Genomic DNA, 27,969 nt, shown 5'->3' on the forward strand with positions numbered 1-27,969 from the left:
TCTACTTTACTTCTAGAATTCAATTTAGGCCTTCAACACCAAATTTCATAATTTATCAAAAATTTATTTCAAGAACAAAATTTCCATAAATAACTAACAAAACAAAGCAGAAACTCTACTGTAGAATACAAACAGAAAATAATATACAAGAAAGTTTATCTCCTCTACCTAAAGACTAACATCTGGGTGTTAGGCCTAAGATAAATTATACTATCTTATTATTTTTTCTGCATAGAGTGAACATTTGTTATTTTGAATGATGTTTATTATATTGTCATTTCAAAAGAGAGGTTCCCAAGAAGCCTTTAGTAAAGTTCTATGTGAGTATATATTTGGTTCCTGTATGTTTTAGTCTGAACTGCTCTAGAATTATTCAATGAACAAAAAGTCTGTAAGAAAAAAGGTGAAGTACCAAACCAAAATCTTTACCAAATAACTCCAAGTTTTCAACAATATCTGTAAATGTATTCTTGTACACCTGTATTCCTGATAGTATTATTTTGTAGTATAATCACAGCAAGTAGACAAAATCTCCAGTTTTGTGGGAAAATATTCAGTGTACTGAAATTTAACTGCATTTGAAGTATTTAAGCAAAAAAACAAGTCAAACAGCATTATCATATTGCCAAATGGCATCAGCATTTTATTTATAGTCTCAGTAGTAAAAATTAAACCTAAAATAAATGTGTATCCAATATGACACATTTTCAATGTATAAAGAACAGCCTGAATGTGGAATTTCAAAAGGAATTAAACTAGGTAAATGTACAGAATCTATGAAAATATTCAAAATCATTATTGGTAGAATTGACTATATCATTAAGTGCACTCATGGCCAAAGAAACTAAATCTTTCATATGTTCTGACTCATCCAGGATGAAAATTAGTTATATTGTGAATGGACAAAATGTTACATTATCCTCAGAAGCAATGGAAATAATCTGTAAGAAAGATAAATTTCAGCTTTTTACTAGCTGAGAAACTATGTGGGCTAAATATCACTCTAGAACTATCTCCTTCACAATGCTTCTAGTGGCCTGTTCAAGATAAATTTTTAAAAATACAGTAAGAGATAACAGTACCAATTGCAAGTAAATGAAAACATATTACTGTCTAAAGCAAACCCAAGACTGAATATAATACAGATTAGAAAATTTTTATTATTCAGTTTAATTAAAGTTATAAAAAAATTAGACTTTTTGCCTGTTCTCATGTTATCGTTTGATATCTGAGGATTCCAAGTAAATTAATCTAGAACTTTACAGAGCATTAATGATGCCTACAGTAGCAGTGCATTCTATGGTTCATCAGACTTATTCTTCCAATAAACATAGGGTTTCAAATAAGATGAAAATGACAGCAGCCCCCATAATCTTAAAATGCAGGTGAAATAAACATCCTCATGGTCCAATAACTTGTCACTAGACCAACATACTAGTGTACAACTTTATTAATAATTTCTAGCAGCAAAACACCTGGAATAGCCATTAAGAAAATGTGTTCATTGGATTTTACATTAATTTCTTTGTAAGAAGTAATTTTTAAAAAGTACTCTGAAGTATAGTTCAACCGCAGGCAAACACGAAAGATATCAAAGATCTTGTTTATCACCACTTTTTCCAGTGGAATCAGGTGCAACTGGAACCTTACTAGTTTCAACAAAAACAGATTCAAAGGCAGCTTCCTGTTCATCCAAAGAATCAACAGGCGTGGATCCTTTAATTAGTGTAGTGTTGGTAAAAGACGGTTGCTGCTTGGAAATTTTACTGGATTGCATTTTTTTTCTACCTCTTCTTTTACCGAGGATTTTGACATAGTTAGCAGGTATAAGTCCTGTTGCTCGACCATCAAGACTAGCCAGAAGCCAACCACGCACTTTGGGTTGCTGTTCTGATAGAAGAAAAGACATCCTTGTAATTATAACATACTTTGGAGGTTCAACAGAATATTGAGAGTAAAATATTAAGTAAAATCTGTGTTACAATTACATAATAAAACATAAAATATACAAATAGTATATATACAAACACTCAAAATCAAATGAGTAGGCTTAACAGTTCAAGAGTCCCTTCTTATAATTTGTACTTTTTTATACTTACTAAATATTTATTTCAACCTTGAAGAACATAGTTTATGTCAGTTGGTAAAATAGGGTAAGGAGATTCAGATCTCTCAAAAGCTGAAAACATCAATGTCTTTCATATTTTTATTTTTATTATTATTTTTATATTGAGGTACATAAAATAAAATGCAGAAATCTTAGCATACAGCTTGATGAATTCTGACATGTGTATATACTCATGTAACCATCACTGAGATCAAGATGTCACTCATCTTTTACATTTTAAATTGGAATTTAAGGAATGAACTTGTCATTCCTTCTCAATAGGGTAAGTTTGGGGCAAGTATAGAAAATATTTGCCTTTATATAAGCCAACTCTCTTTACATACTTTTGACCAAAATATAGAAGTCATTGTAGTGTGATTATGATGGACAATCCTGAAGACAGTAAATGTTAATTTAAATCCATAATGGACAAAAATGAAGACCTCAGTTATCCCTGGTCACATGACAAAAAGTTAAAGGCAATACTCTAAGCTTAAAGTAGGAAAGGTGGTTTGATTCATTTGGTTTTGTATTTTGGTATTCTCTCACTTAGCCATGTATTTTAAAAAGTTGTTTGGCTCTTGGAGTTTTAGTTCAACATTATAATTTAGGCACATTACATTTTTATGTTTAATATTCTATAATAAAGAAAAAAAACACTTATATTAACCCTGTCTGTAACCCTAATATCTTTATCAACAAAATATGACTTTTGTTCTAAAAGCACAAATGTACTTTACTTGATAGAGGAAAGCAAAGAAACAAAGCCAAACGTTAAGAGGCACTAGTCATTGAAGAATAACATGACATAAGAAATGTTTCTCAAATATTATAATGTAATAAAGGGCAACAATACTTGATGCTTTATTCCTTAGATTAACTAAAATTGATTATCTGTATTGGTCCTATCTCTAATAATAAGCCTTAAAAAGGAATCATTTTTTTTGAAATCTGAAATAGCAAGATTCTACTTTCACTAGAAGAAAAACATGAATATAATACCTATAAACCTAGGTTTTGTATATAAAGGGATGAGGCAGAAATTTAGGAAATTTGATCCTGATTTTTTAATTATTTACACATTAAAACTAATGATTTGAAAACTGAAGGTATTTTTTTCCTTACATAAGGAGTGACTACAACCAATTAAAGTCAAAAGTTTCCATTAATAGATCACACAGAAAACAGCCAAAGTGATTAAAGGACAGGTTCTAAAGTCAGACAAACCTGGGTTCATAGTCTAGCTCCTCTAAATCTTAGCTTTGTGATACTGGACAATTTACTCATCCTGAGTCTTAGTCTTCTCATGTGCAAAATGGGGACAAGATAATAACAGTACCCACTTCACAGTATTATTATAAAGTTAAATGAAATATGTAAAATACAATGCCTTATACATAGTATTCTATAAATGACAACTGTTATTATTGTTACTAATGTCTTTACCAACAAAATATGACTTTTTGTGGCAAGCCTGAATCCCAAACACAATCTTTTTTTTTTGAATTTTTATATTTTTATTAAGGTATTATTGATATTCACTCTTATGAAGGGTTCACATGAAAAAACAATGTGATTACTACATTTACCCATATTATCAAGTCCCCACCCATACCCCAGTCACTGTCTATCAGTGCAGTAAGATGCCACAGATTCACTGTTTGCCTTCTCTGTGCTACAGTTTTCCCCGCGACCCCCGACACCATGTTTACTAAACATAATACCCCTCAATCCCCTTCTCCCTCCCTCCCCACCCGCACTCTCATACCTCTCCTCTTTGGTAACCACTAGTCCTTTCTTGGAGTCTGTGAGTCTACTGTTATTTTGTTCCTTCAGTTTTGCTTCATTGTTATACTTCACAAATGAGGGAAATCATTTGGCAATTGCCTTTCTCCACCTGGTGCAATTAACTGAGCATATCCTCCAGTTACATCCATGTTGTTGCAAATAGTAGGATTTGTTTCTTTCTTATGGCTGAATAGTATTCCATTGTGTATATGTATCACATCATCTTTATCCATTCATCTACTGAAGGACACTTAGGTTGCTCCCATATCTTGGCTACTGTAAATAGTGCTGTTATAAACATAGGGGTGCATATGTCTTTTCGAATTTGAGAAGTTGTATTCTTTGGGTAAATTCCAAGGAGTGGGATTCCTGGGTCAAATGGTATTTTTATTTTTAGTTTTTTGAGGACCCTCCATATTGCTTTCCACAATGGTTGAACTAGCTTACATGCCCACCAGCAGTGTAGGAGGGTTCCCCTTTCTCCACATCCTTGCCAGCATTTGCTGTTCTTAGTCTTTTTAATGCTGGCCATCCTTACTGGTGTGAGATGAAATCTCACTGTGGTTTTAACTTGCATTTCACTGATGATTAGTGATGTGGAACATCTTTTCATGTGTCTGTTGGCCATCTGAATTTCTTCTTTAGAGAACTCTCTCTTCATATCCTCTGCCCATTTTTGATTGGGTTATTTGCTTTTTGAGTGTTGAGGTATGTGAGTTCTTTATATATTTTGGTTGTTAACCCCTTGTCAGATATATCATTTACAAATATATTCTCCATACTGTAGAATGCCTTTTTGTTCTGTTGATGGTGTCCTTGCCATACAGAAACTTTTTAGTTTGATGTAGTCCCATGAGTTCATTTTCGCTTTTGTTTCCCTTGCTTAAGGAGATGCATTTAGGAAGAAGCTGCTCATGCTCATATTCAGGAGATTTTTGCCTATGTTTTCTAAGAGTTTTATGGTTTCATGACTTACATTCAGGTCTTTCATCCATTTTGAGTTTACTTTTGTGTATGGGGTTAAACAATAATCCAGTTTCATTCCCTTACACGTAGCTGTCCAATTTTGCCAACACTAGCTATTGAAGAGGCTGTCATTTCCCCATTGTATGTCTTTGGCTCCTTTATCATATATTAATTGACCATATATGGTTGCATTTATATCAGGGCTCTGTAGTCTGTTCCATTGGTCTATGGGTCAGGTTCTTGTGCCAGTATCAAATTATCTTGATTACTGTGGCTTTGTAGTAGAGATTGAAGTTGGGGAGCATAATCCCCCCAGCTTTATTCTTCTGTCCCAGGATTACTTTGGCCATACAGGGTCTTTTGTGGTGGTTCCATATGAATTTTAGGACGATTTTCTCCAGTTTGTTGAAGAATGCTGTTGGTATTTTGATAGGAATTGCACTGAATCTGTAGATTTCTTTAGGCAGGATGGCCATTTTGACAATATTAATTCTTCCTGTCCATGAGCACGGGATGTGTTTCCACTTATTGGTATCTTCTTTAAATTCTCTCATGAGTGTCTTATAGTTTTCAGAGTATACGTTTTTCACTACCTTGGTTAGGTTTATTCCTAGGTATTTTATTCTTTTTGATGCAATTGTGAACGGAATTGTTTTCCTGATTTCTCTTTCTGCTACTTCATATTAGCGTATAGGAATGCAAGAGATTTCTGTGCATTAATTTTGTATCCTGCAACTTTACTGAATTCAGATATTAGATCAGAAGTTTTGGAGTGGATTCTTTAGGGTTTTTTATGTACAGTATCATGTCATCTGCAAATAGGGATAGTTTAACTTCTTCCTTGCTAATCTGGATGCCTTTTATTTCTTTGTGTTGTCGACTGCCATGGCTAGGACCTCCAGACCTATGTTGAATAAAAGTGGGGAGAGTGGGCATCCCTGTCTTATTCCCGATCTTAAAGGAAAAGCTTTCAGCTTCTTGCTGTTAAGTATAATGTTGGCTGTGGGTTTTTCATATGTGGCCTTTATTACTATGAGGTGCTTGCCCTCTATACCCATTTTGTTGAGAGTTTTTACCATGAATGGATGTTGAATTTTGTCAAATGCTTTTTCAGCATCTATGGAGGTGATCATGTGGTTTTTGTCCTTTATGTTAATGTGGTGGATGATGTTGATGTATTTTTAAATGTTGTACCATCTTTGCATCCCTGGAATAAATCCTACTTGATCATGATGGATGATCTTTTGATGTATTTTTGAATTTGGTTTGCTAATATTTTGTTGAGTATTTTTGCATCTATGTTCATCAGGGATATTGGTCTGTAGTTTTCTTTTTTGGTGGTGTCTTTGCCTGGTTTTGGTATTAGAGTGATTGTGACCTCGTAGAATGAGTTTGGGAGTATTCCCTCTTCTACTTTTTGGAAAACTTTAAGGAGGATGGGTATTAGGTTCTCACTAAATGTTTGATAAAATTCAGCAGTGAAACCATCTGGTCCAGGAGTTTTATTCTTAGGTAGCATTTTGAGTATCAGTTCAATTTTGTTGCTAGTAATTGGTTTGTTCAGATTTTGTTTATTTCTGGGTTAGCCTTGGAAGGTTGTATTTTTCTAGAAAGTTGTCCATTTCTTGGTTATCCAGTTTGTTAGCATATAGATTTTCATAGTATTCTCTAATAATTCTTTGTATTTCTGTGGTGTCTGTTGTGATTTTTCTTTTCTCATTTCTGATTCTGTTTTTGTGTGTAGACTCTCTTTTTTTCTTGATAAGTCTCGCTACGGTTTTGTCTATTTTGTTTATTTTCTTGAAGAACCAACTCTTGCTTTCATTGATTCTTTCTATGGTTTTATTCTTCTCAATTTTATTTATTTCTGCTCTAATCTTTATTATGTCCCTCCTTCTACTGACTTTGGGCTTCATTTCTTCTTCTTTTTCTAGTTTCATTAGTTGTGAGTTTAGACTGTTCATTGGGATTGTTCTTCTTTCCTGAGGTATGCCTGTATTGTAATATACTTTCCTCTTAGCATGGCCTTCACTGCATCCACAGATTTTGCAGGGTTTAACTATTGTCATTTGTCTCCATATATTGCTTGATGTCAGTTTTTATTTGGTCATTGATCCATTGATTATTTAGGAGTATGTTGTTAAGCCTCTATGTGTTTGTGGGATTTTTCACTTTCTTTGTCTATTTCTAGTTTCTTACTTTTGTGGTCTGAGAAACTGGTTGGTACAATTTCAATCTTTTTGAATAAATTTACTGAGGCTCTTTTTGTGGCCTAGTAGATGATCTATTCTTGAAAATGTTCCATGTCCACTTGAGAAGCATGTGTATTCTGCTGCTTTTGGGTGTAGAGTTCTGTAGATGTTTGTTAGGTCCATCTGATCTAATGTGTTCTTCAGTGCCTCTGTCTCCTTACTTACTTCTGTCTGGTTCATCTGTCCTTTGGAGTGAGTGTAGTGTTGAAGTCTTCTAGAATGAATGCATTGCATTCTATTTCCCCTTTTAATTCTGTTAGTATTTGTTTCACATATGTAGGTGCTCCTGTGTTGGGTACATAGATATTTATAATGGTTATCTCTTCTTGTTGGATTGACCCCTTTATCATTATATAATCTTCTTCTTTGTCTCTTGTTACTTCCCTTGTTTTGAAGTCTATTTTGTCTGATATAAGTACTGCAATTCCTGTTTTTTTCTCTCTATTAATTGCATGAAGTATCTTTTTCCATCCCTTCACTTTCAGTCTGTTTATGTCTTTGGGTTTAAAATAAGGCTCTTGTAGGCAGCATATAGATGGGTCTTGTTTTTTTATACATTCAGTTACTCTATGTCTTTTGAATGGGGCATTCAGTCCATTTACATTTAGGGTGATTATTGATAGGTATGTACTTATTGCCATTGCAGGCTTTAGATTCGTGGTTACCAAAGGTTCAAGGATAACTTCCTTACTATCTAAGAGTCTAACTTAACTCGCTTAGTGTGCTATTACAAACACAATCTAAAGGTTCTTTTCTTTTTTCTTCTCCTTTGTCTTCCTCCTCCATTTTTTATATATTAGGTATCATATTCTGAACTCTATCTATCCTTTGATTGCCTTTGGGGGTAGTAGATTTAATTTTGCATTTGCTTAGTAATTGCCTGTTCTACTTTCTTTACTATGGTTTTATTACCTCTGGTGACAGCTATTCAACCTTAGGAACACTTCCATTTATAGCATTCCCTCCAAAATAGACTGTAGAGATGGTTTGTGGGAGGTAAATTCTCTCAGCTTTTGCTTATGTGGAAATTGCTTAATCCCTCCTTCAAATTTAAATGATAATCTTGCCAGACAAAGTATTCTTGGTTTGAGGCCCTTCTGCTTCATTGCATTAAATACATCATGCCACTTCCTTCTGGCTTGTAGGGTTTCTGCTGAGAAGTCTGATGATAGCCTGATGGGCTTTCCTTTGTATGTGATCTTATTTGTCCCTCTGGCTGCTTTTAATAGTCTGTCCTTATCCTTGATCTTTGCCATTTTAATTATTATGTGTGTTGGTGTTGTCTTCCTTGGGTCCCTTGTGTTGGGAGATTCGTTCACCTCCATGGCCTGAGAGACTATCTCCTTCCCCAGATTGGGGAAGTTTTCAGCAATTATCTCCTCAAAGGCACTCTGTATCTCTTTTTCTCTCTTCTTCTTCTGGTACACCTACAATGCGATATTGTTAATTTGGATTGGTCACACAGTTCTCTCAATATTCTTTCATTATTAGAGATCCTTTTTTCTCTCTGTGCCTCAGCTTCTTTGTATTCCTCTTCTCTAGTTTCTATTTCATTTATCATCTCCTCCACTGTATCTAAAATGCTTTTAAAACCTTCCATTGTATGTTTCATTTCTGATACTGTGTTTCCTAATGATTGGATCTCCATTCAGAATTCTTTCCTGAGTTCTTGAATATTTTTCTGTACCTTCATGAGTATGTTAATGATTTTTATTTTGAAATCTCTTTCAGGAAGATTCATGAGTTTGATTTCATTTGAATCTTCTCTGGTGTATTTATAATTTTGCTTTGAACCAGGTTCTTTTGACGTTTCATATTTTTATGTGGTGCACTGTAGTGCCCAGAAGCTCTACTATCTGGAGCTGCTGAGCCCCTGGAGCAATGTTGGGGTTTGCACGGGAGTAGTGTTGGTGCCCGGGGGGAGGAAAGAGCTGTTTCCTGCTTCCCGGCTGCTATGCCTGTCTCCACCGCCTGAACCAGTGGGCCGATCACACAGGTATAAGCCTCTGTGCTTTGCATTTGTAGTTGTTGTAGACAGGTCTTCACTCTGGCTGGCCTAACACTGGGGTAGGATTTGCCAGTTTGTGAGCCAGGTGGGGCTGTGAGGAAGGCGCAGCAGGCTGCGTATCATGGCAGGGGGCCTTGGAGGTGCATAGCCAGCTAGGGGGCTGGAGCGCCTGAAGAACGTTAAAGTTCCCAACCTGCTGGGCAGAGTGCACCCGGGCAGTTTTGTATACCTATCCTTTCTCCTGAGCAGTAAGCTCTGTGCAATTCTTGCCCCTTTAGCAGCCCTCTTGCTGTTAGGAAGTCTCTCTGACTGCCTGCCTTTCTTTTGTCCCAGAGCAGCCAGATATGGATCCCTGCTTTCCACAAGCAGCTGGAATCCCAGTCTCTCCAGGTATTTGCCTGTATTAGCTTTCCAACCCCCCTAATCTGGAGAGCACCATGAAATGTAGGTTTGTGCTCCCAGAGCAGATCTCCAGAGCTAGGTGTTCAGCAGTTCCAGGCTTCCAGTCCCTCCCTGCTCCATTTCTCTTCCTTCTGCCTGTAAGCTGGGGTGGGGGAAGGGCTTGGGTCCTGCCAGATCACGGCTTTTGTATGTTACCCTGTTCCATGAGGTTTATTCTTTTCTCCAGGTGTATGCAGTCTGGTGCAGCCCTCTTTCCTGTTGCTCTCTCAGGATTAGTTGTATTAATTATATTTTCATATTATATGTGATATTAGGAGGAAGCCTCTGTCTTACCTCTCAAGCCTCCATCTTTAATCCTGTCTCCACACAATCTTTTTAAAAAAATTTTTTTTTTATAAATCCACAAAATTTCTGATCATTACTGGGTAAAGCTGAAGGAAAAGGTCATTTTGCCTGGAGCTATTAAAAACTATTAGTGTCCTGGTCCAAAAATAAACCTGAGATGTGTATGAATTTCTTGTTTAGGTTCTTTAATATTTCATGACAATAATTCCTAAAACATTCATGTTAGAGTTTCTGAAGTAAACATTATGCAAGTAAAAATAGAGAGCAATACCAGTCCCAGTAAAGAGCAACAGGGACACTTACATGATACTAGATAATTTCTTTGGTTAGATTTTGTTACATTTAGTGCTTACCTCATGTTTTTGTGGGGGGATTAAGAGTTTGGAATTCAAGTGTTTTTAGTTTAGAGGAGATTATATAAACAAAATCTTTTCCTTATCTCTATGAAATATGACTGGAAACCTCCATTAGGCATTTATTCCCCACTTCCCCAGATTTGGAAGTCCTAAACTGACTTGAAAGAGAAATCCTAGTAACTATTTCTGAATTAACTAACAATGTCCAAGATCCTTTGTGTGGTTTTTAATACTCCATTTACAAATTCTAAAAATTCAGATAATCCAATTTATTCAAGTTTTGTTACCTTTGAGAGCTAAGTTTAGCATATCACCAGCACGGAAAGAAATTTCTTCTTCAGATACAGCAGCAAAATCATATTCTGCTCTAGCAACTACATGGTCATCCTCACCACTTGCCCAGTTGGTGCTGTCTGTAAACCAAATTAAGAATTAAGATTAGGTTAGTAAAATTTAATGAAAGGAAAATACAGATATTTCACTAGTTGTACCTTACAAACCGCATAAATTCATTTGCCAACAGCAAAGTCCCCCCACCCAAAGTAAATTCTATAATTAACCCTATGTAAAATCAACAAAATGTTCACTGCATTATCTGTTGTGCTCTTTTTCCTCTTCTTCAAGCTCAAAATTCTAGCTCCCTTATTTTAAGTCAGGGGTGGACAAATGTTTTTTCTGTAAAGGATCAGATAGTAAATACATCAGGCTATGTAGGCCATGAGGTAAAGCTGAAGGTATTGTATAGTTACTCATATGAGAGAAAACTTTTTTTCATACTTTTTTTGAAAAAACTCAAAATATAATAAAAATTAAGTTCTTTTTCTGTAATAAAGGTGTACTACTGGTAAGAATGGAATATTTTGGGGTTGGGATATTTCTCCTAATTGGGGTTCAAAGGCAGTGTTTCCTATCATCATTTCCAATTGCAGAAGTTCATCTGTTAATGCTTATTTGTAATGAGATTTAAGGTATTTCATCTTTAAAAATGTTTTCTCACACAAATAGGTACTCCCAAATCCTGAAATTATTAGTCCAATGAACATGTGCTTTTACTTAAGCATATTAATCTCTAAGAAGATGAATACAATACTGTTTAATTCTTCTTTTGATATTTACCTTTTACCAAGTCATTACATAGGAATTAAGTCATATGAAGATTATGTGGAAGTTCCTCAATAGCACCACTGAATGAATTTTGAAATATGGAAGTTTCCTTTGCACTTACATGGAGGTCCAAAACACACTGTATTCTTCCCTTCCTCACCTCCAGCTGCTCTCACTTTGCTCCATTCATGCTGGCCTCCTTGCTGTCCACACATGACATGCCAGGCACACTACCTCTTAAATACCTCGGCACTTTTGCTATTCCCTATGCCTCAAATACTTCCCTCAAATAGCTGCAGGACTTACTCTCTTATCTCCTTCAGGTAGGACTTCCCTGAGTCTATGGAGCATGGTAACCTGACTTCTGCAACTCTTCCCTACTTTGCTTTTTTCCTCTGGCATTTATTATCTTCTTACTATATATTTTACTACTTGTTCATTGCTGACTACCCCCACTAGACAGTTGCAAGAGTAGAGATTTTTTTAATCCTTTTTATTTGCTGCTATATACCCAGCTCCTAGAACTGTGTCTAGCACATAGTAAATGCTCACAAATATTTATTGAATTAATGAATAAAACATATCTAATAACCCAGATTTAAAGATCTAGGACATTTTGATTCTTCCTTTCCCTTTAAGTAACTCATCTAGCTAGTAACTTAAATCTATTACATCTGTCTTGCTTTTCACATACCTTACTTCAGCCCTTCATTTTTTTCTCATCCAGTCAAGTACAAAAGCATTGTAACTTATGTCACCAAATTAACAAATATTTATAAGCACCTAAGCAGGCTGTTAGCTTTGGGGAATATAAAGGTAGATATAATCTAAAATTATTTATGAATCTCATCATCTAACTTCAACCTGTTTTAACCTGCAATGACTTATCTTAAACACTTGAGACAGACTGACCTATTTAGAGCACTGTTTATGTGTTTGTCACAAGCCTGCTGAAAAACAAAAATCCCACTTTCCTCCCTAGATGAAAATGAAGGGCTTTCACTATTATCTTTCAGCCTAACTTCTCAGCCATATTTCATATTATCCTTTGATTCCATGCAATAGGATATCTGAACAAATCTCACATTCCTTGCCTATGTACGCTTGTTCCATCTGTTCCACTTGCTTGTCAGTCTTTTTTTCCCCTACCTAATTGATGAAATGTCATCTATCCTTCAAAAATCTAACTTAAATGTCACTTCTTCCTGGATACCAATAGTCAAAAAATATTAGCTTCTCTTTTATAAACAGAGATAGTACTCTGTGTCAGAGTATAGAGTAGGGACTTACCAAACAGACCTGGTTTTGTTTTTGGTTCTGCCTTATTAAAATTGTGATCTTGGGCAAGTGACTTCTCTGAAACTCATTTTTGTCACTTATAAAATGAGGATTAATTCCTACCTCTCAGGGTTGTTGTAAGAATTAGATAAGATAAAATACACAAAATATATAAACATGTCTTACATATAAAAAAGGCTCAATAAACCTTTTCTCTTTCTCTGTCATATTCCTCATCACATTCTTTCTGCCTCATTACAATTACCTGTTTATGTGTTTTACCTTCCTCCCTGCCAATAAGTTTTAGAAAGAGGGGGATTATGTCCTACATGTTTGTTTCCTCCACAGCATCAAGTTCAGTACCTTGTAAACAGTAGTTAGGTAATGTGTACTGCTACACTGTGCACAAACAATGAATAAATCAATAAGCCTGCTTTTGCTACATATTCTTTCAGTTCCTAAGTTCTTAACTGAAAATATAATTGGATTAAAATATCAGATACAAATGAATATAATTATGCTAATTTAACACATCTATTCTTGAAATTTGAGACTGTTATGTGGTTCTTGAAACCACACTCTTACTCTTACCTGTTACTTCATCACTGTAGGTAGACAGCAGTTTCCAGATGAGGTAAGGACCACCAAGGATAACAGCAAAGAACAAGAATATTGGCCAAGACTTTGCTGAGTTAGCTCCTCCGTCCTCAGCACCAAGGCAAGCCACAGTTCCTTCACTTTCTGCCCACAGGTCCTCATTCTCAGAGCCTTTTCTTAAACCTATCATCCACTGTAACCGTCTGTAAAGATACCTTATGGTCCTAACTAATGCAAAAGCCGAAAAAACCTTTGTGAAGTGTATTTTTAATCGGGAAAAGTGATTTGCTACATCCAGAACAGCCCTGAAACTGTTATAGACAGCTGAAAAGGTAGCATCCATCATCATACTGACAGAGGCAAATGCATGCACAATACTTTCAATGGACTGAAATGCACCTCTGCTACTTTCTTCAGCTTGCTGAACAAATCTACTAGGTGGAAGATCATCTACACGGAGGCGGTTATAGCCTAACCCATTATATCCATAACTATAGGGGCTATAGCTTCCATAAAACGAATTTCCATAGGCACCATATCCTGAAGAAAATGAACTGTAAGCAGGTCTGAAAGTGTTCACACTGCTGCTTCCTGTCTGCTGTGATGGCCTTGGAAGAATAGGTGGGGGCACTCTGGTAAGTGTTGGTTGTCCAGGTCTTGTCAGTAAAGTAGGACCCAAATCAGCAGATCTAAAACCAAAAGATTCAAAATAGTAACTTAAGCACACAGTAAATTCAATTAAAAGTAACTGTTAAACACCTCCTATATATTGATTGTTAATGACAGATTCTACTGAAAACATATTAATAGTCTCTAATATCCATATGCTTAGAATTTCAAGGTTAAGTTAAAAATGGGTAATATAAAATAGTTGGCTGACTGAATTCTGATATTTACTGTTTACTTATGCTGGCATTATTAATAGTATCTTTAATTTGTGATTTCCTTTTAAGACACCAGTTCATTTTTTTTAGCCATGCTCACCTTTGTGGATTTCCATCTTTCCATCAGGACTCTATAAATCTACATATTCTTATTTGCTCTATAATGCCTTCAAGCAGATGTTTTCATATTCTACTTAGCTCTTCTACTTGTTCTCAACAGGGTTTTTCTTTCTCCCAAACTACATGTTCTGCCATCATCAGAAGTCCTTCCCAAAATTTTTTGTCCATACTTTGTACAGTATCTTCCATTTGTTTAAAAGTCTGTCTCTTTTTATTTAAATTTTTAATTGAGGTATCATTGATACACAATCTTATATTGGTGTCAAATATACAACACAGTCGTTAAACAGTAACTCATGCTATTAAATCCTCACCTCCTCTAGTGTGGTTACTAACTACCAAAATAGAAAGGTGTTACAGAATCATTGACTATATTCTTCATGATGTACTACTGTCTGTGTGACCAACTTATACTGTGATTGTGAATTATTGAGCCACTTTATTCCCCTTATACTCCCCCTGGCCCACCACAACCCCTCCTCCTTGGTAGCCCCTAGTCACTTCTTAGTGTCTATGAGTCTATTGCTGTTTTGATTATTATGTTTTGTTTTGTTTCCATATTTCACAAATAAGTAAAATCATATAGTATTTGTCTTTCTCCACCTGGCTTATTTCACTGAGCATAATACCCTCTAGATCCATCCAAGTTATTGCAAATGGCAGGATTTTTCTTTTTATGGCTGAATAATATCCCAATGTGTGTATGTAACACATTTTCTTTACCCATTCATCAACTGATGGACACTGGTTGCTTCCATATCTTGGCTATTGTAAATGATGTGGCAATAAATACAGGGATGCATTTATCTTTAGAATCACGGATTTGTTTCTTTGGGTAAACTCCTAGAAGTGGGATTACTGGGTCAAATCACATTTCTGTTCCTACTTTTTTAAGGAACCTCCATATTGCTTTCCACAGTGGCTGCACCAAATTACATTCCCACCAACAGTGTAGGAAGGTTCCCTTTTCTCTACATCCTCACCAGAACTGGTTATTTCTTTCTTTTGTATAGTGGCCATTCTAACTGGTGTGAAGGGGATACCTCATTGTGGTTTTGATTTGCATTTCCCTGATGATTAGCGATATGGAGCATCTTTTAATGTGCCTGTTGGCCATTTGTATTTCTTTTTGGAGCAATGTCTGTTCAAGTCCTCCACCCATTTTTTAATCTGGTTATTTGTTTTTTGGGTGCTGAGGTGTATGAGTTCTTTATATATTTTAGATGTTAATCCCTTATCAAATGAGTCATTTATTAATATATTCTCACATACTGTAGGCTGCCTTTTTGTTCTGCTGATGGTGTCTTTTTCTGTACAGAAGCTTTTTTGATTTAGTCCCATTTGTTCATTTTTTATTTTGTTTCTCTTGCCCAACAAGATATGCCCAGGGAAAAAATTGCTCATACTTATGTTCAAGAGATTTTGCCTGTTTTCTTCTAAGACTTTTGTGGTTTCATGACTTATGTTCAAGTTTTTGATCCACTTCAAGTTTACTTTTATGTATGGAGTTAGACAATAATCGTTTCATTTTCTTACATGTAGCTGTCTGTTCTTGCCAACACCAGTGATTGAAGAGGCTGTTTTCTCCCCATTGTATATCCATGGCTCCTTTATCATATATTAACTAACCATATATATGTGGGTTTATATCTGGGCTTTCTATTCTGTTCCATTGATCTATAGGTCTGTTCTTCTGCCAGTACCAAATTGTTTTGATTACTGTAGCTATATAGTAGAGCTTGAAATCAGGGAGTGTAATCTTCCTGGCTTTGTTCTTCTTTCTCAGGATTGCTTTGGCTATTTGGTTTTTTTTATGGTCCCATATGAATTTTAGAACTATTTGCTCTAGTTCATTGCAAAATGCTGTTGGTATTTTGATAGGAATTGCACTGATTCTGTAAATTTCTATGGGCAGGGTGGCTATTTTGACAATATTTATTCTTCCTATCCATGAGTATGAGATAGATTTCCATTTATTGGTGTGTTGAATTTCTATCATGAGAGTCTTATAGTTTTAAGAGTACAGGTGTTTTACCTCCTTGGTTAGGTTTATTCCTAGGTATTTTATTTTGGGATGTAATTTTAAGTGGAGTTGTTTTCCTGATTTCTTTTTCTGTGAGTTCATTGTTAGTATATAGAAATGCACCCAATTTCTGTGTATTAATTTTGCACACTGCAGCTTTGCTGAATCCAGTTACTAGTTCTAATAGTTTTTTGGTGGAGTCTATAGGGTTTTCTATGTATTAATATCATGTCATCTGCAAATAGTGACAGTTTAACTTGTTCCTTACCAATTTGGATGTCTTTTTCTCTTTGTGTTGTTTGATTGCTGCAGTTAGGATGGATCTCCAGTACTGAGTTGAGTAAAAGTGCTGAGAGTGGACATTATTGTCTTGTTCCTGATCTTAGAGGAAAAGCTTTCAGCCTTTCACTATTAAGTGTGATGTTGGCTGTGGGTTTGTCATATATGGCCTTTATTATGTTGAGGTACGCCCCTGTATTCCCATTTTGTTGAGGGTTTTTATCATGAATGGATGTTGGATTTTGTCTAATGTGTTTTCAGCATCTATTGAGATGATCATGTGGTTTTTATCCTTTTTGCTAATGTGGTGTATGATACTCACTGATGTATGAATATTATACCATCCTTGCATTCCTAGAATAGATCTTGGGATTTATTGGTCATGACAGATGGTCTTTTTGAGGTATTTTTAAATTTGGTTTGCTAATACTTTGTTGAGGATTTTTACATCTATGCTCATCAGGGATATTGGTCTATAATTTTCTTTTTTGTGGTGTCTTTGTCTGGTTTTGGTATTAGACTGATACTAGTCTCATAGAATGACTTTGGAAGTATTCCCTCCTCTTTTACTTTTTGTAATACTTTAAAAAGGATGGGTATTAACTCGTCCTTAAATATTTGGTAGAATTCAGCTGTGAAACCATCTGGTATTGAGGTTTTTCTTTTGGGGAGTTTTTTGATTACCAGTTCAGTATCATTGCTGGTGATTGGTCTGTTCAGATTTTCTGTTTCTTCCTGGGTCGATCTTGGAAGGTTTTTTTTTTCTAGGAAGTCGTCCATTTCTTATCATTCTTTCATTCCTAGAGATCCCTTTTCTCTCTATTCCTTAGCTTCATTGTGCTCTTGTTCTCTAATTTCCATCTCTTTGATTGTCTCCTCTACCTGCAGCCATCTATTATTCATTCCCTCCATTGTACATTTCATTTGTTACTGTATTCTTCAGCACTGAGAAGCTCTTTTTCAGATATTTGTCTCTTTGTTGAAGTGCTCCCTGAGATCTTCAATAGTTTTCTGCAAATCAGTAAGCATTATTTATGACTTTTACTTTGAAATTTTTATCAAGAAGACTGGTGACCTCCATTTCCTTTAGTCCTCTTTCTGGTGTTTCATCTCAGTTCTGTTTGGAACATATTCCTCTGCTTCCTCATTTTTTCAGGGTTTCTGTATTTCTACCTTTGTATTAGATGGATTTATTATGCTTCCTGGCATAGAGAGTAATAGTTTTATAAAGGAGGCACCCTTTGGTGCTCAGCCCAAGACTCTTTACTCTCCAGTGCCTGATTCTACTTTGCGGGAGCCTGAGTTGCTATTGGTATGCAATGGGCAGGGCTGCCTTTCTGTCTGTCTGTTTTGATCTGAGCCTTCAGTGCCAGCAGTTTAGCCACCTGTGTGATCAGAGACCTCTGCTGGCATCTTTGTGGATGGGGGTACCCTCTGCCTGCATGGCAGTGATGGCAGAGCTTCAGGGTTAATGGGATGGGTGGTGCCATTGTGGGGCTCTGAGGCAGGGTGGGATACATAGTGCTGGACCTGGATACCTGCAGGGAAGGAGCTCTGGGAGCTGGCTCCTGCAGGCACTGCCCTAGTTGGGCTGAAAAAGAGCCAAGAAAGCTGGGAGAGTCTCCCTGTGCTTACTAGGCTAAAGTCTGATGTTGCTGTCCAGCCCATTGGGTTGGCTCCCTAGCAGTGCATGCAGGAAGGCAGCTTGGGGCTGGGTTGCCCCTGAGGTGGATGGAGCACCTGGGGCTCCTAAGAGTTTCTGACCTATTGGGCCAAGGTAGGGAAGGAGAGGTATCATCCACCTTCTCTTCTCCTGAGGAGAGAGCTCCACTCAACCTTGCCCCTCTGGCACTCCTCCTGCTGCCGGCATGTCTTTCAAACTGCTGCCTGTCTTTCAAACTGCTATGGGTCTCAGTGGGACCAGCAGAGTGTGCCTGTCCTCCACAAGCAGCTGGAGTCTCAGCCTCCCAGAGTGTTGCAACTGTCCCTGGTGTTCAGCCCTGATAGTCATGAGAACCCAATGTAATGTTGACCTGTGCTCCCAAAGCAGATCTCCAGGGCCAGGTGTGCAGAGTTCCTGGGCAACTATGCCCTCCCTGCTCTGTTCTTCTTCCTCCCACTTGTGGGCTGGGATGGCAAATGTGCTTCGTCCCCCTTGATCAAGACTCCGCCACTTCACCCTTTTCTGTGCGGTCTTCTCTCCTCCCCCAGGTGTAGGTGATCTGTTTTGCAGTCCTCAGGTCATTTTCAGGTTTAGTTATTTTGTTGTGGTTTCTTCCTTTATGTGTTTCTGGGAGGAGGTTTTTGCCTTGCCTTTGTACTCCGCCATCTTTTTTCCAGTTCTGCTTGGCACCATTTCACCAAAAACACTGGTCCAAGACCTGCTCTTTAGGCATCTCTTCCCAGGGGGTGGCTGCCACAGGTCTGCCTCTTATTCTACAAGGTGAGCTCCTTAAAAGTCTTCCTTGTTTTTCTACCACTTACTATAGTGCTTAGCATATAATGAGTACTGATATAAACACTATACTGGAGACTTTCATTAGTGAATATTTAATACATATATATCACACAGACTATTAAGAGATTATTTTTCTTAATATACCCTTGCATTGATTCATAAATTGCAACCAATATATTACTTTAAAAATTATAGGGAATTAAATGTAAACATTTAATAAGAAAAGTAAAAGTTCTCCTCTTACTTTTCTCTGCTTTTATTGTCTATTTCTGGCATTTAAAGAACATTCAGTGTTCATGTACAGTCTTTCTTTGTTACAACCAGCAAAATAAGAACTAAATAGGCCTATATTTAGAAGAGCAAAAGATGGATTTTCATTGATGAATGTGCAGTCTCCCCATTCAACTTTTCATTCTGAAAAAATTCAGACAAAGAAAAAAGTACAGAAACACTCATATACCTTCTATCTCAATTCAAAAACTGCTATTGTTTTGCCAGATTTGCTATCTCTCTCTCACTCTCTGCAATTTATAATTTTCCAACTCAGCAATTTAAAATTTCCTCACTCTCAAGGAATTTTTAAAATTCCTGAACCATCTCAATGTAGACTTGATACATTACTCCTAAATACCTTAGCATGCATCTCCTAAGAACAAAGATATTTCTCACAAAACCCTAATACCATTTTCCCATTTTTCAAAATTAACAGTAATTCTATATCATCTATTACTCAATTGATATTCATAAACATATCCATAACCTTCAAATGTATTAACAACTTCGAGATAAAATTCACATACTATAAAATTACCCTTTGAAAGTGTGAAAATTCAATAGTTTTTAAAATATTCAAAGGTGCACAACTACCACCATATGTAATTTCAGAACATTTTCATCATCTGCAAAATAAATCCCATATTCATTAGTAGTCAGTCACTCCCCATTTCTTGCTCTATCCCTACCCTAGGGAACTACATATCTACTTTCTGTCTCTATAGTTTGTCTGCTCTCAGCATTTCTTATATAGTTGATTTTTATTATTTGTGATATATTCTATAAAGTTGCTGCAAACACTGAATTAGCAAGTACGGAATCATTGCTCTAGGAAGAAACAATGCTCCTTAGGAACACTAGACAACACTTTAGCACAATGCTTAGATGCCATTTTAAAACAGCAATATCACCAACAAAAATGTGGAAAATGTGGCCCTAAACAGATTGTGAAAGGAGACCTGTTTACAGTATTAAAGCTAAAAAAAGAAGCCACTGTTGCTTTGGTCACCCTGAGCTGAGAGATCACTTGGACCTTTCACCACTCTGTGCACGTCTGTGAATGATCAGGAAAGCACTCTGAGTACTGATTTGGGGGTTACAAATAAATTTTTGTGAGTAGGCAAAACTGCAAATCAGGAATCTGTAAATAATAATGATTTACTGTAAATGGAATCATAATATGTTGTATTTTGTGACTGGCTTCTTTCACTTAGCATGTTTTGAAGGTTCATCTATAATAATTTACTGTAAATGGAATCACAATATTTTGTATTTTGTGACTGGCTTCTTTCACTTGGCATGTTTTGAAGGTTCATCTATATTGTATTATGTATCAGTACTCCATTTCTTTTTATTGCTGAATTATATTAGTCTATACATCAGATGATGAACATGTGAGTTGCTTCCACTTTTTGGCTATTATGATGAATACTGTTATGAACATTTATATATAAGTTTTTGTGTGGACATATGTCATATCCCTTAGGTATATATGCCTACGTATGGAATTTCTGGGTTATAAAGCTTAACCTTCTTTAGAACTGCCAGACTGTTTTACAAAGCAATGGTACCACTTTACATTACTACCAGCAATGCATGAGGGTTCCAATTTCTCCACAACCTTGTCAACTACTGGTACAATTGGTCATGTTCATTGTAGCCATGCTAGTGGGTGTGAAGTGGAATCTCACTGTGGTTAAGATTTGCATTTCCCTGAGTTAATGATGTTGAGTATTTAACTTTTCATGTGCTTACTGGCCAGTTTCAGATCTTCTCTAGAGAAATGTCTATTTACATATTTTGTCCACTTAAGAAATTAGGCTATTTGCCTTTTTAATGTTGGGTTGTAAGAGTCAAATGTCTTTCAGGTTGTTTCTTTTTTTTAACAAAAATTCAGTGAAGGTTCACACATTGCATTTGGTTGTCTCCTCATCTCTTCTAAACTAGAACAATTTCATTTTTAAAATGTCCTTGACTTTTTGAAGAGTTCAGCCAGTTTTCTTCTAGAATGTCCCACATTCTGAATCTGTTTCCCCAAAATGTTTAAATGTGCCTCCATCCTCTGTATTTCCAGTTTAAGATTGCATCTGAAGGTTTAAGAGGAGTTCAGGAAGAAGAGATGGGAAAGAACAGTGTTCAAACAATATTTAAAGATATAATTGGTGAGAATTTTCCTGAATTAAAGAAAGATGACCCCTCAGATTGAATGAACACTGTGGATAATAAGCATGAATACTTGAGCTACTGAGAAGTAAAAAAAGAAGTAGACTTTATGGCAAGAATAATTCATGGATGATGTTCACTTCATATTGCATCACATCATAAAAAATGGAACAGAACTCAAAAAGGAGTCAGTTGACTACCAAATAGTGTAGTATATTAGGGTTTTGGTAAAGCAGGTTTCTCCAAAGTAGGAGGAATAATAGATAAAACAAAGAGAACACACAGGCACAGCTAGATTTATGGAACAGAAACTAAACAGAAATGTTAAAAGACTGTGTGTGGCAGGGGGCGGTGAAGCTGCAGGCCTACTCAATTCTGGGTCTGGAATTAGACAGTGGCTGCCAGGGCTTGGACTTCTAGGAAATAACAAGAACTAAAAGTGCCCCACTCAAATAGAACTAGTTCACTGCTTGAGGCTGAGGACTGTGATGTACCATCTCAGCTCCTAGAAGAAATTACAAAAGTTGCTGACAATGGCTTAAAAAATTTTTTTAAGTTACAGTACTAAGAATGAGGGAAGACTCTGATAAGGCCTTAAGCCCAGGAAATGCAACAAGTTAACTACTGATTCAGTCAGTGACTTAATCTTTGATATCCTTAATTAAACCACCATTTTTATACACGATTCTTACATGAGGGTGGGGTGGTGGAAATAGGTGGTGGGTGCTGAGGGAGCAGGTAGAGGCAACAGAAAACCTACCAGCAAGAGGTGAATGCTGAAGATGTGAAAGGAGAGAAAACAGAACTCAAAAATTCCTAATCAAAATGAATGTATCAGAAACACCAAACATGAAGAAATAAAAACACTAAGAAACCAAGCTAACAAATATCAACAGTAAGAATGAAAATTCATTCAGGGAAAAACTGACTTTATATAATAGCTCAACAAAGATTCTAAATATGTTTAAAATGGCCAAAGATGCAATAATATCTATGAAATAAAAATCAAAATGTAATAAAACCATGTAAAGAAGAAAAATAATTCCATTACAAATATTAGACAAAATGTCCACAGCCATAGGGGTTATTTGCAATTCTGAGACAAAAAGAAAATTTTTTGTACATTAAGGAACAGAGTGGAAATAAGAATTTGGGGAATTTCACTTCAAATTATGGCAGTCTAGGTAATCAGACTAACCCTCCCACTGAAAATAACTAGAAAAGCTAGAAAAAAATATAAATTATCTGTCTAAAGAATCAGAGAACAAGGCATTGAGGAATTACATACTCAAGATCCAGGAGAAAGAGAAAACCCAGAAATCCCATTTTGATATGTTTCTTAAGTGATCAGGGCAAGTTCTTGAAGAGATGGCTGACAGGATGAGAAGCTAACCAGAACTTTAAATAGACCCCTTGGGCTATGGAGATAAAAACAGAGTTCAGAACCCCCAAAGAGAAGGGTTAAGGTAAACCCATACTTCAGACTGGGACCTTAAAGGGCCATATGCTAGGAGTAAGGTGAAAAGGTTTACAGGAAATAGACTAGCCCTGGTAGGAAACAAAAGTATAGTTTCAAATCAGCTCAATTCTTTTTTTAAAGTAAAAAAAAATTTTTTTAATCCCACTGACAGAAAGACATTGTCACTACTCCCAGGAAAATTGAAAGCTAGTATGGAAAAAAGAACAAGGAAATGTAACGCAGCCACATCCAGTTCATATACAATAAAGAGGACAGATTTGTCATTATTGGTTTGCTTAAAAAATGCAAGTCATCTCAATTCTTGATGGAATTAAAATGATCCTAGATTGCTAATGGCCCAAGGTATGTGTATTAGGCCAAGTAAAAGTAAAACTCTTTGGAGTTAGATACAATTCTAGGCCTCCAAACACCTTAAATTGCCTGTATAAAATGTCTAGCTCTCATTAAAAAATAACTGGACCTCTATGAAGACAAAACTACCAAAGGAAGAGCAACATCAGACAATACAAAAAGATGCACAGAGGATGAAGATAATAGTTATTATGCAGAGACTAACTGTGCTCAATACATTCAAGGAAAAAAGATAAGACTGAGATTTTTAAGCAGAGAATAGAAACTATAAAGCAGGACCAAGTGAGAATTCTAAAACTAAAAAGAAACCCACAAAAACCTGAAACTATGAACTTAATAACTGGTTTGGTTTAATTCTGACACACCGAAGAAAAATATCAGTGAACTATTAGAGAGTTCAGCAGAGGAAAATACTCAGAATGTAGACTGAGTAACAGAAGACTACATACAGAGAAGAGTATATAGGTTCAGAATGCATAGTGAAATATAGAGCATACCTGTAATGGAGTCAAAGGAGTGAAAAGATGATGGGCAGAAGTGGTATTTGGAGTTAATGGCTGAGGCTTCTGAAATTAATGAAACACATCAACTGAGATTTAAGTATCTCTATGAATGCTACCCAAAGCCACACTGAGGCCCAACAAAGTATAACTGCTGAAAATCAGAAACAAAGAGAAAATTCCCAGAGGAAAAAAGAGATGCCTTTCAAAGAAGCAAGAATAAGACAAAGAGATGGTGGAAACTGTCAGAAAGCTGGCAGAAAAAAAAAGGAAGCCAGGAAAAGTGTAGGTCTCTTAATAACGATATTGACTTAGCTTCTCTAGATTTATTGTTAACTAAACAATAAATGTCTTTATAGTCCAAAGCACACTACCTCAGGTTGGTTACTTGTATCAGAAACTATTCTGCTATATAATGACATAATGTTTAAGAGGCATTCCAGAAGAGAGAGGAAAGAATAGTGCTCAAACAATATTTAAAGATGCAACAGGTAAGAATTTTCTTGAATTAAAGAAAGATATGAATCCTCAGATTGAACACTGTAGGTACTAAGCATGAACGCTATAGCTACTGAGCAGGTGAAACAATAGACATTCATTAATAAAGCTGCAGAGGACCAAAGTATCAGGTAAAATCCTAAAGGCTACTAAGGAGAAAAGAGTTTATCTAAAGAAGAATAAAAATTAGACTCAATAGAAAAATTTCTGTAGCTATATAACTCTGATACAAAACCAGAAAAGTATAGTACAAAGAAAGAAAATTACAAGCCATTTTCACCTAGGAACATATATGTCAAGATCTTAAAATATTAGATCAGAATTCAGCACTGTATTTTACAAAATAAGCACAATTAAACAGATTCACCCAGAAGTTCAAGGATGATTCATCATTAGAAAGCTAAGTGATGCAATAAACCACATTTTCATATTAAAAGAAAAAATACATATAATTAGATACAGAAAAGTCATTCATAAAATTTAATGCTCCTTCATAATAAAATTCCGAGTGAGATAAAGAGTTCAATAGGAAATCTATCAAAAACAAAAACCTAAAATCACACTTAATATCAAGACTTGACAAGCATTCCAATGAAAGTCAGGACCAATACAAGGATATTGGCTGCCTATGCTGGCTTTTTTGTAAATGGGGATTGTTAACATAGAACACAAAAGAATTTAAAACAAACCATCAAAATAAATTAAGAATCTGAATTATGCTGGATATAATATCCATATCTTATAAAAGATGGGAAAGGACTTCATAGAGACAATTATAAAACATTATTTAAGGAAAAAAAAGATAAAAATTCTCACTGATTATATCTTATGCAATATTCATGGGTGGAAAGACCTACTTGATATATAAATAAAAGTCCCAGTAAGTCTTTTTAGAAGGGTAAATGTAACAAAGGGAATTCTGAAGAAGAGCAATGTGTAGAGGCTCTCGACATATTAGGTATCAAAACTTATTATAAAGACAGTGTGGTGCTAGCATGAGAATAGAAAGACCAATAGAGTATTATCAGAAAGTCCCCTGAACAGAGCCAGACCTTTAGGAAAATAGTATGATACAGATGGCATTATAAATCAGTGTGGGATAGACAAATAGATGGTACTGGGACAATTTTCTACATAGAAAAAATTAGATTCCCTATTTCACACTAATTTTGTACAACAAAGTCAGTTCCAGGTGGATTAAAGATATGGATGTGAAAAGCAGATGATTTAAAAGAAAAATATAGGGAAAAATTTTTCTGATTTGAGGTAGGAGGGATTGAACCAAGACATGAAAAGTACTCACAATATTAAAAATTTGGCTATATTTAAAATTAAAAGTATCTGTACAAAAAAATGAACATGAATATACATAAAGCAAGACAGGTCATAGACTGAAAGATATTAAAAACATATAAAATAGGATTAATATGAATAAAATACTCCTACTCCTATAAATTGATAAGCAAAAGATTAAAGCCAATAGAAAATTACACAGAAGATACCAACAGAAAAAACTCAAATGACCAATAAACAATCCAAAAGATGCTCAATCTTGTTACTAATCAGAGAAGTGCAAATTAAAGATGAAACATCATCTCACATTCATTAGATTGGCGAATACAGTACTAAAAAATAACATCATCAAGGGTTGGAAAGAATGCACAGAAACAGAATGCTTCACTAGTGAAAATGTGAAGTTTGGTATAAAACCACTTTGGGAAGCAAGTTGGCAATAGTCAGTACTTGAAGATAAGCATTCCCGCAAGCAATTCCACTCATAGTAGTAACACATTAGGAAAGCTCCTGAAAATGTGGACAAAGATAAAGGCCAACAATGTTCACTGCAGCAGTTTTTAATATATAACTATAAACACCTAAAACAGAACAAATGAAATTTGTTTTTATGTAATAGAATATCCTCTGGCAATTAAAATAAGCTATATGCATAGGATAAACCACAAAATAATATTTAGTGGAAAAATATTTTGCAAAATCATACTCAGTTTGAAAATATTTAAAGTTTAAGAACATACTAAACAATAACATATACATATATATAATGTACATATGAACCTAGGTACTAAAGTATAAAATATAAAAACATTACTAGGTACACTGAACACTAAATAGGGACAGTAGTTACCACAAGAAGGAAGAATGAGAGAGTTTAACTGTGTCTGATTTTCATTTTTAAAAAATCGGAGGTACTGGCAAAATGTTAATAGTCCTTAAAGCTAGGAGTGAATACACAAGTATTCATCATCTTATTCTACTGGCTCTACGTGTTTAAAATAATTCACAATGAAAAAAACGGAAAAATGGTTAATACTACCTAAAGAGAACCTTAAGAGGTACAAGAATAAAACCTCTCTCCCAACAAAGGGCAGTCCAAAAAAATTTTTTTTTAAGTCAAACCACTCATAAAAAAGGTAGCAGAGTGTCACCCCAGCTTAACAGCATAATTAAAGCTTATTACTTGTTATGTACCATTGTTAAGTACATAGCTAATGTGTTTAAGTATCTTAGCGTTTAAATAAAAAATTACGAGATTTTAGAACACAGCAGAAATACATTCTAGTTTGCTTAAGGATTTGTACGTGTTAGGTAAAACCTACCATAGTAGGTGAACTGACATTCGCGTCTCACCTTCTTTATTAAGATGTCCAGATTCGCCCACACAAAACACAGATTCGCCCAACACAAAATACACAAGCCTGTGAAAGTCTTATTCTCTTTTAACCTTTTTTGGGTTGTATACACATTTAATACTAATTAAAAAGTCACAAAAGCCACAGGCCTTAGAAAATTATACACTATTTTACACACAAGGGCCATTAGATTTGGAACTCCCGCTTTAAAGTCGCTTCTCCACATCTTTATCCGAAACATTTCTGAGTTCTGTTGGTAAATAACGCGTCCCAACTGCGTAAAAGTAACCTTTGGGGCTTTCACCAGTTTCTCGAGAGGTTTTCGAAGCTTTAGAGCATTTGCCGCTCTCAACAGACTGAAAGTCTAACGCTTTAAAGGGGATCTAGTAGCTCTGCCAAAGAGTCCCGCAAGCAGAAAGGGGCAGGAAGCCGCTCCCTTTCTTTCAGGCACCGGGACCCAGAGAAGCACCCAGGAACTCGCTGGAGAAACTACAGCCGTCGGGTCAGAAACAGCTGTCTGACGCCGAAATTGCCTTTGCAGGCTCCCTGTCACCCCCTCGACCCGCTACCGGTTGGGGGCAGGTTGAGAGGGGGAGGGGACCTCACCCAACAGCGGCCTCAACCGCCTCCTGCCAAGTCCCTGCTCAGGCCCACCAAACCTGCGGTCAGAGGAATCCCACACTCACTGGAAAGCGGGACCGGGCCCTGGTCCCGGCCCGGCCCCTGGAATTCGGCGGGTCTCCCAGGGCTTGGGGGGAGGCGGCGGCTGGGACGCCATCTCCTCCGACTCCGCTCGGCTGTGGTTCCGCGCTGGGACTCTCCAGGCCGCGGTACAGCGGCAACTCGCGCGCCAGGCACGCAGGCAGAACACCGAGCCCTCCACCCCGCCCACTTCTGTAGTCAGGACGTCGTTGTGGTGCACTGCCAGCTGGGGGGCACGGGATAGGAGGTTGCCACTAATCCATGGTGGTGACGGTGGCTATTTGTCCTAGAAAGAATTTCCTTTCTAGACCTGAGAGTAAGAGCTCATCGATATTTCTGGCAGCAGCTACAATATCCTAGACACCGGAGACCCTTAGAGGCTTCCCG

General features: G+C 36.3%; 1 protein-coding gene across 1 annotated transcript; it reads right to left on the reverse strand.

Annotated features, from left to right (window-relative positions):
• Positions 1-614: 614 nt before the first annotated feature.
• On the reverse strand, positions 615-27,805 carry PEX13 (peroxisomal biogenesis factor 13). Its single transcript, XM_017676798.3, has 4 exons — positions 27,567-27,805; positions 13,198-13,892; positions 10,512-10,637; positions 615-1,890 (listed from the first exon to the last, which is right to left on the reverse strand). The coding sequence occupies exons 1-4, from the start codon at positions 27,656-27,658 to the stop codon at positions 1,592-1,594; spliced, it is 1,212 nt and encodes a 403-aa protein (XP_017532287.3). The 5' UTR covers positions 27,659-27,805; the 3' UTR covers positions 615-1,591.
• Between the last annotated feature and the right edge of the window lie 164 nt (positions 27,806-27,969).

This window comes from Manis javanica, chromosome 1 (assembly GCF_040802235.1).
Source record: "Manis javanica isolate MJ-LG chromosome 1, MJ_LKY, whole genome shotgun sequence".
Lineage (NCBI taxonomy): Eukaryota > Metazoa > Chordata > Mammalia > Pholidota > Manidae > Manis > Manis javanica.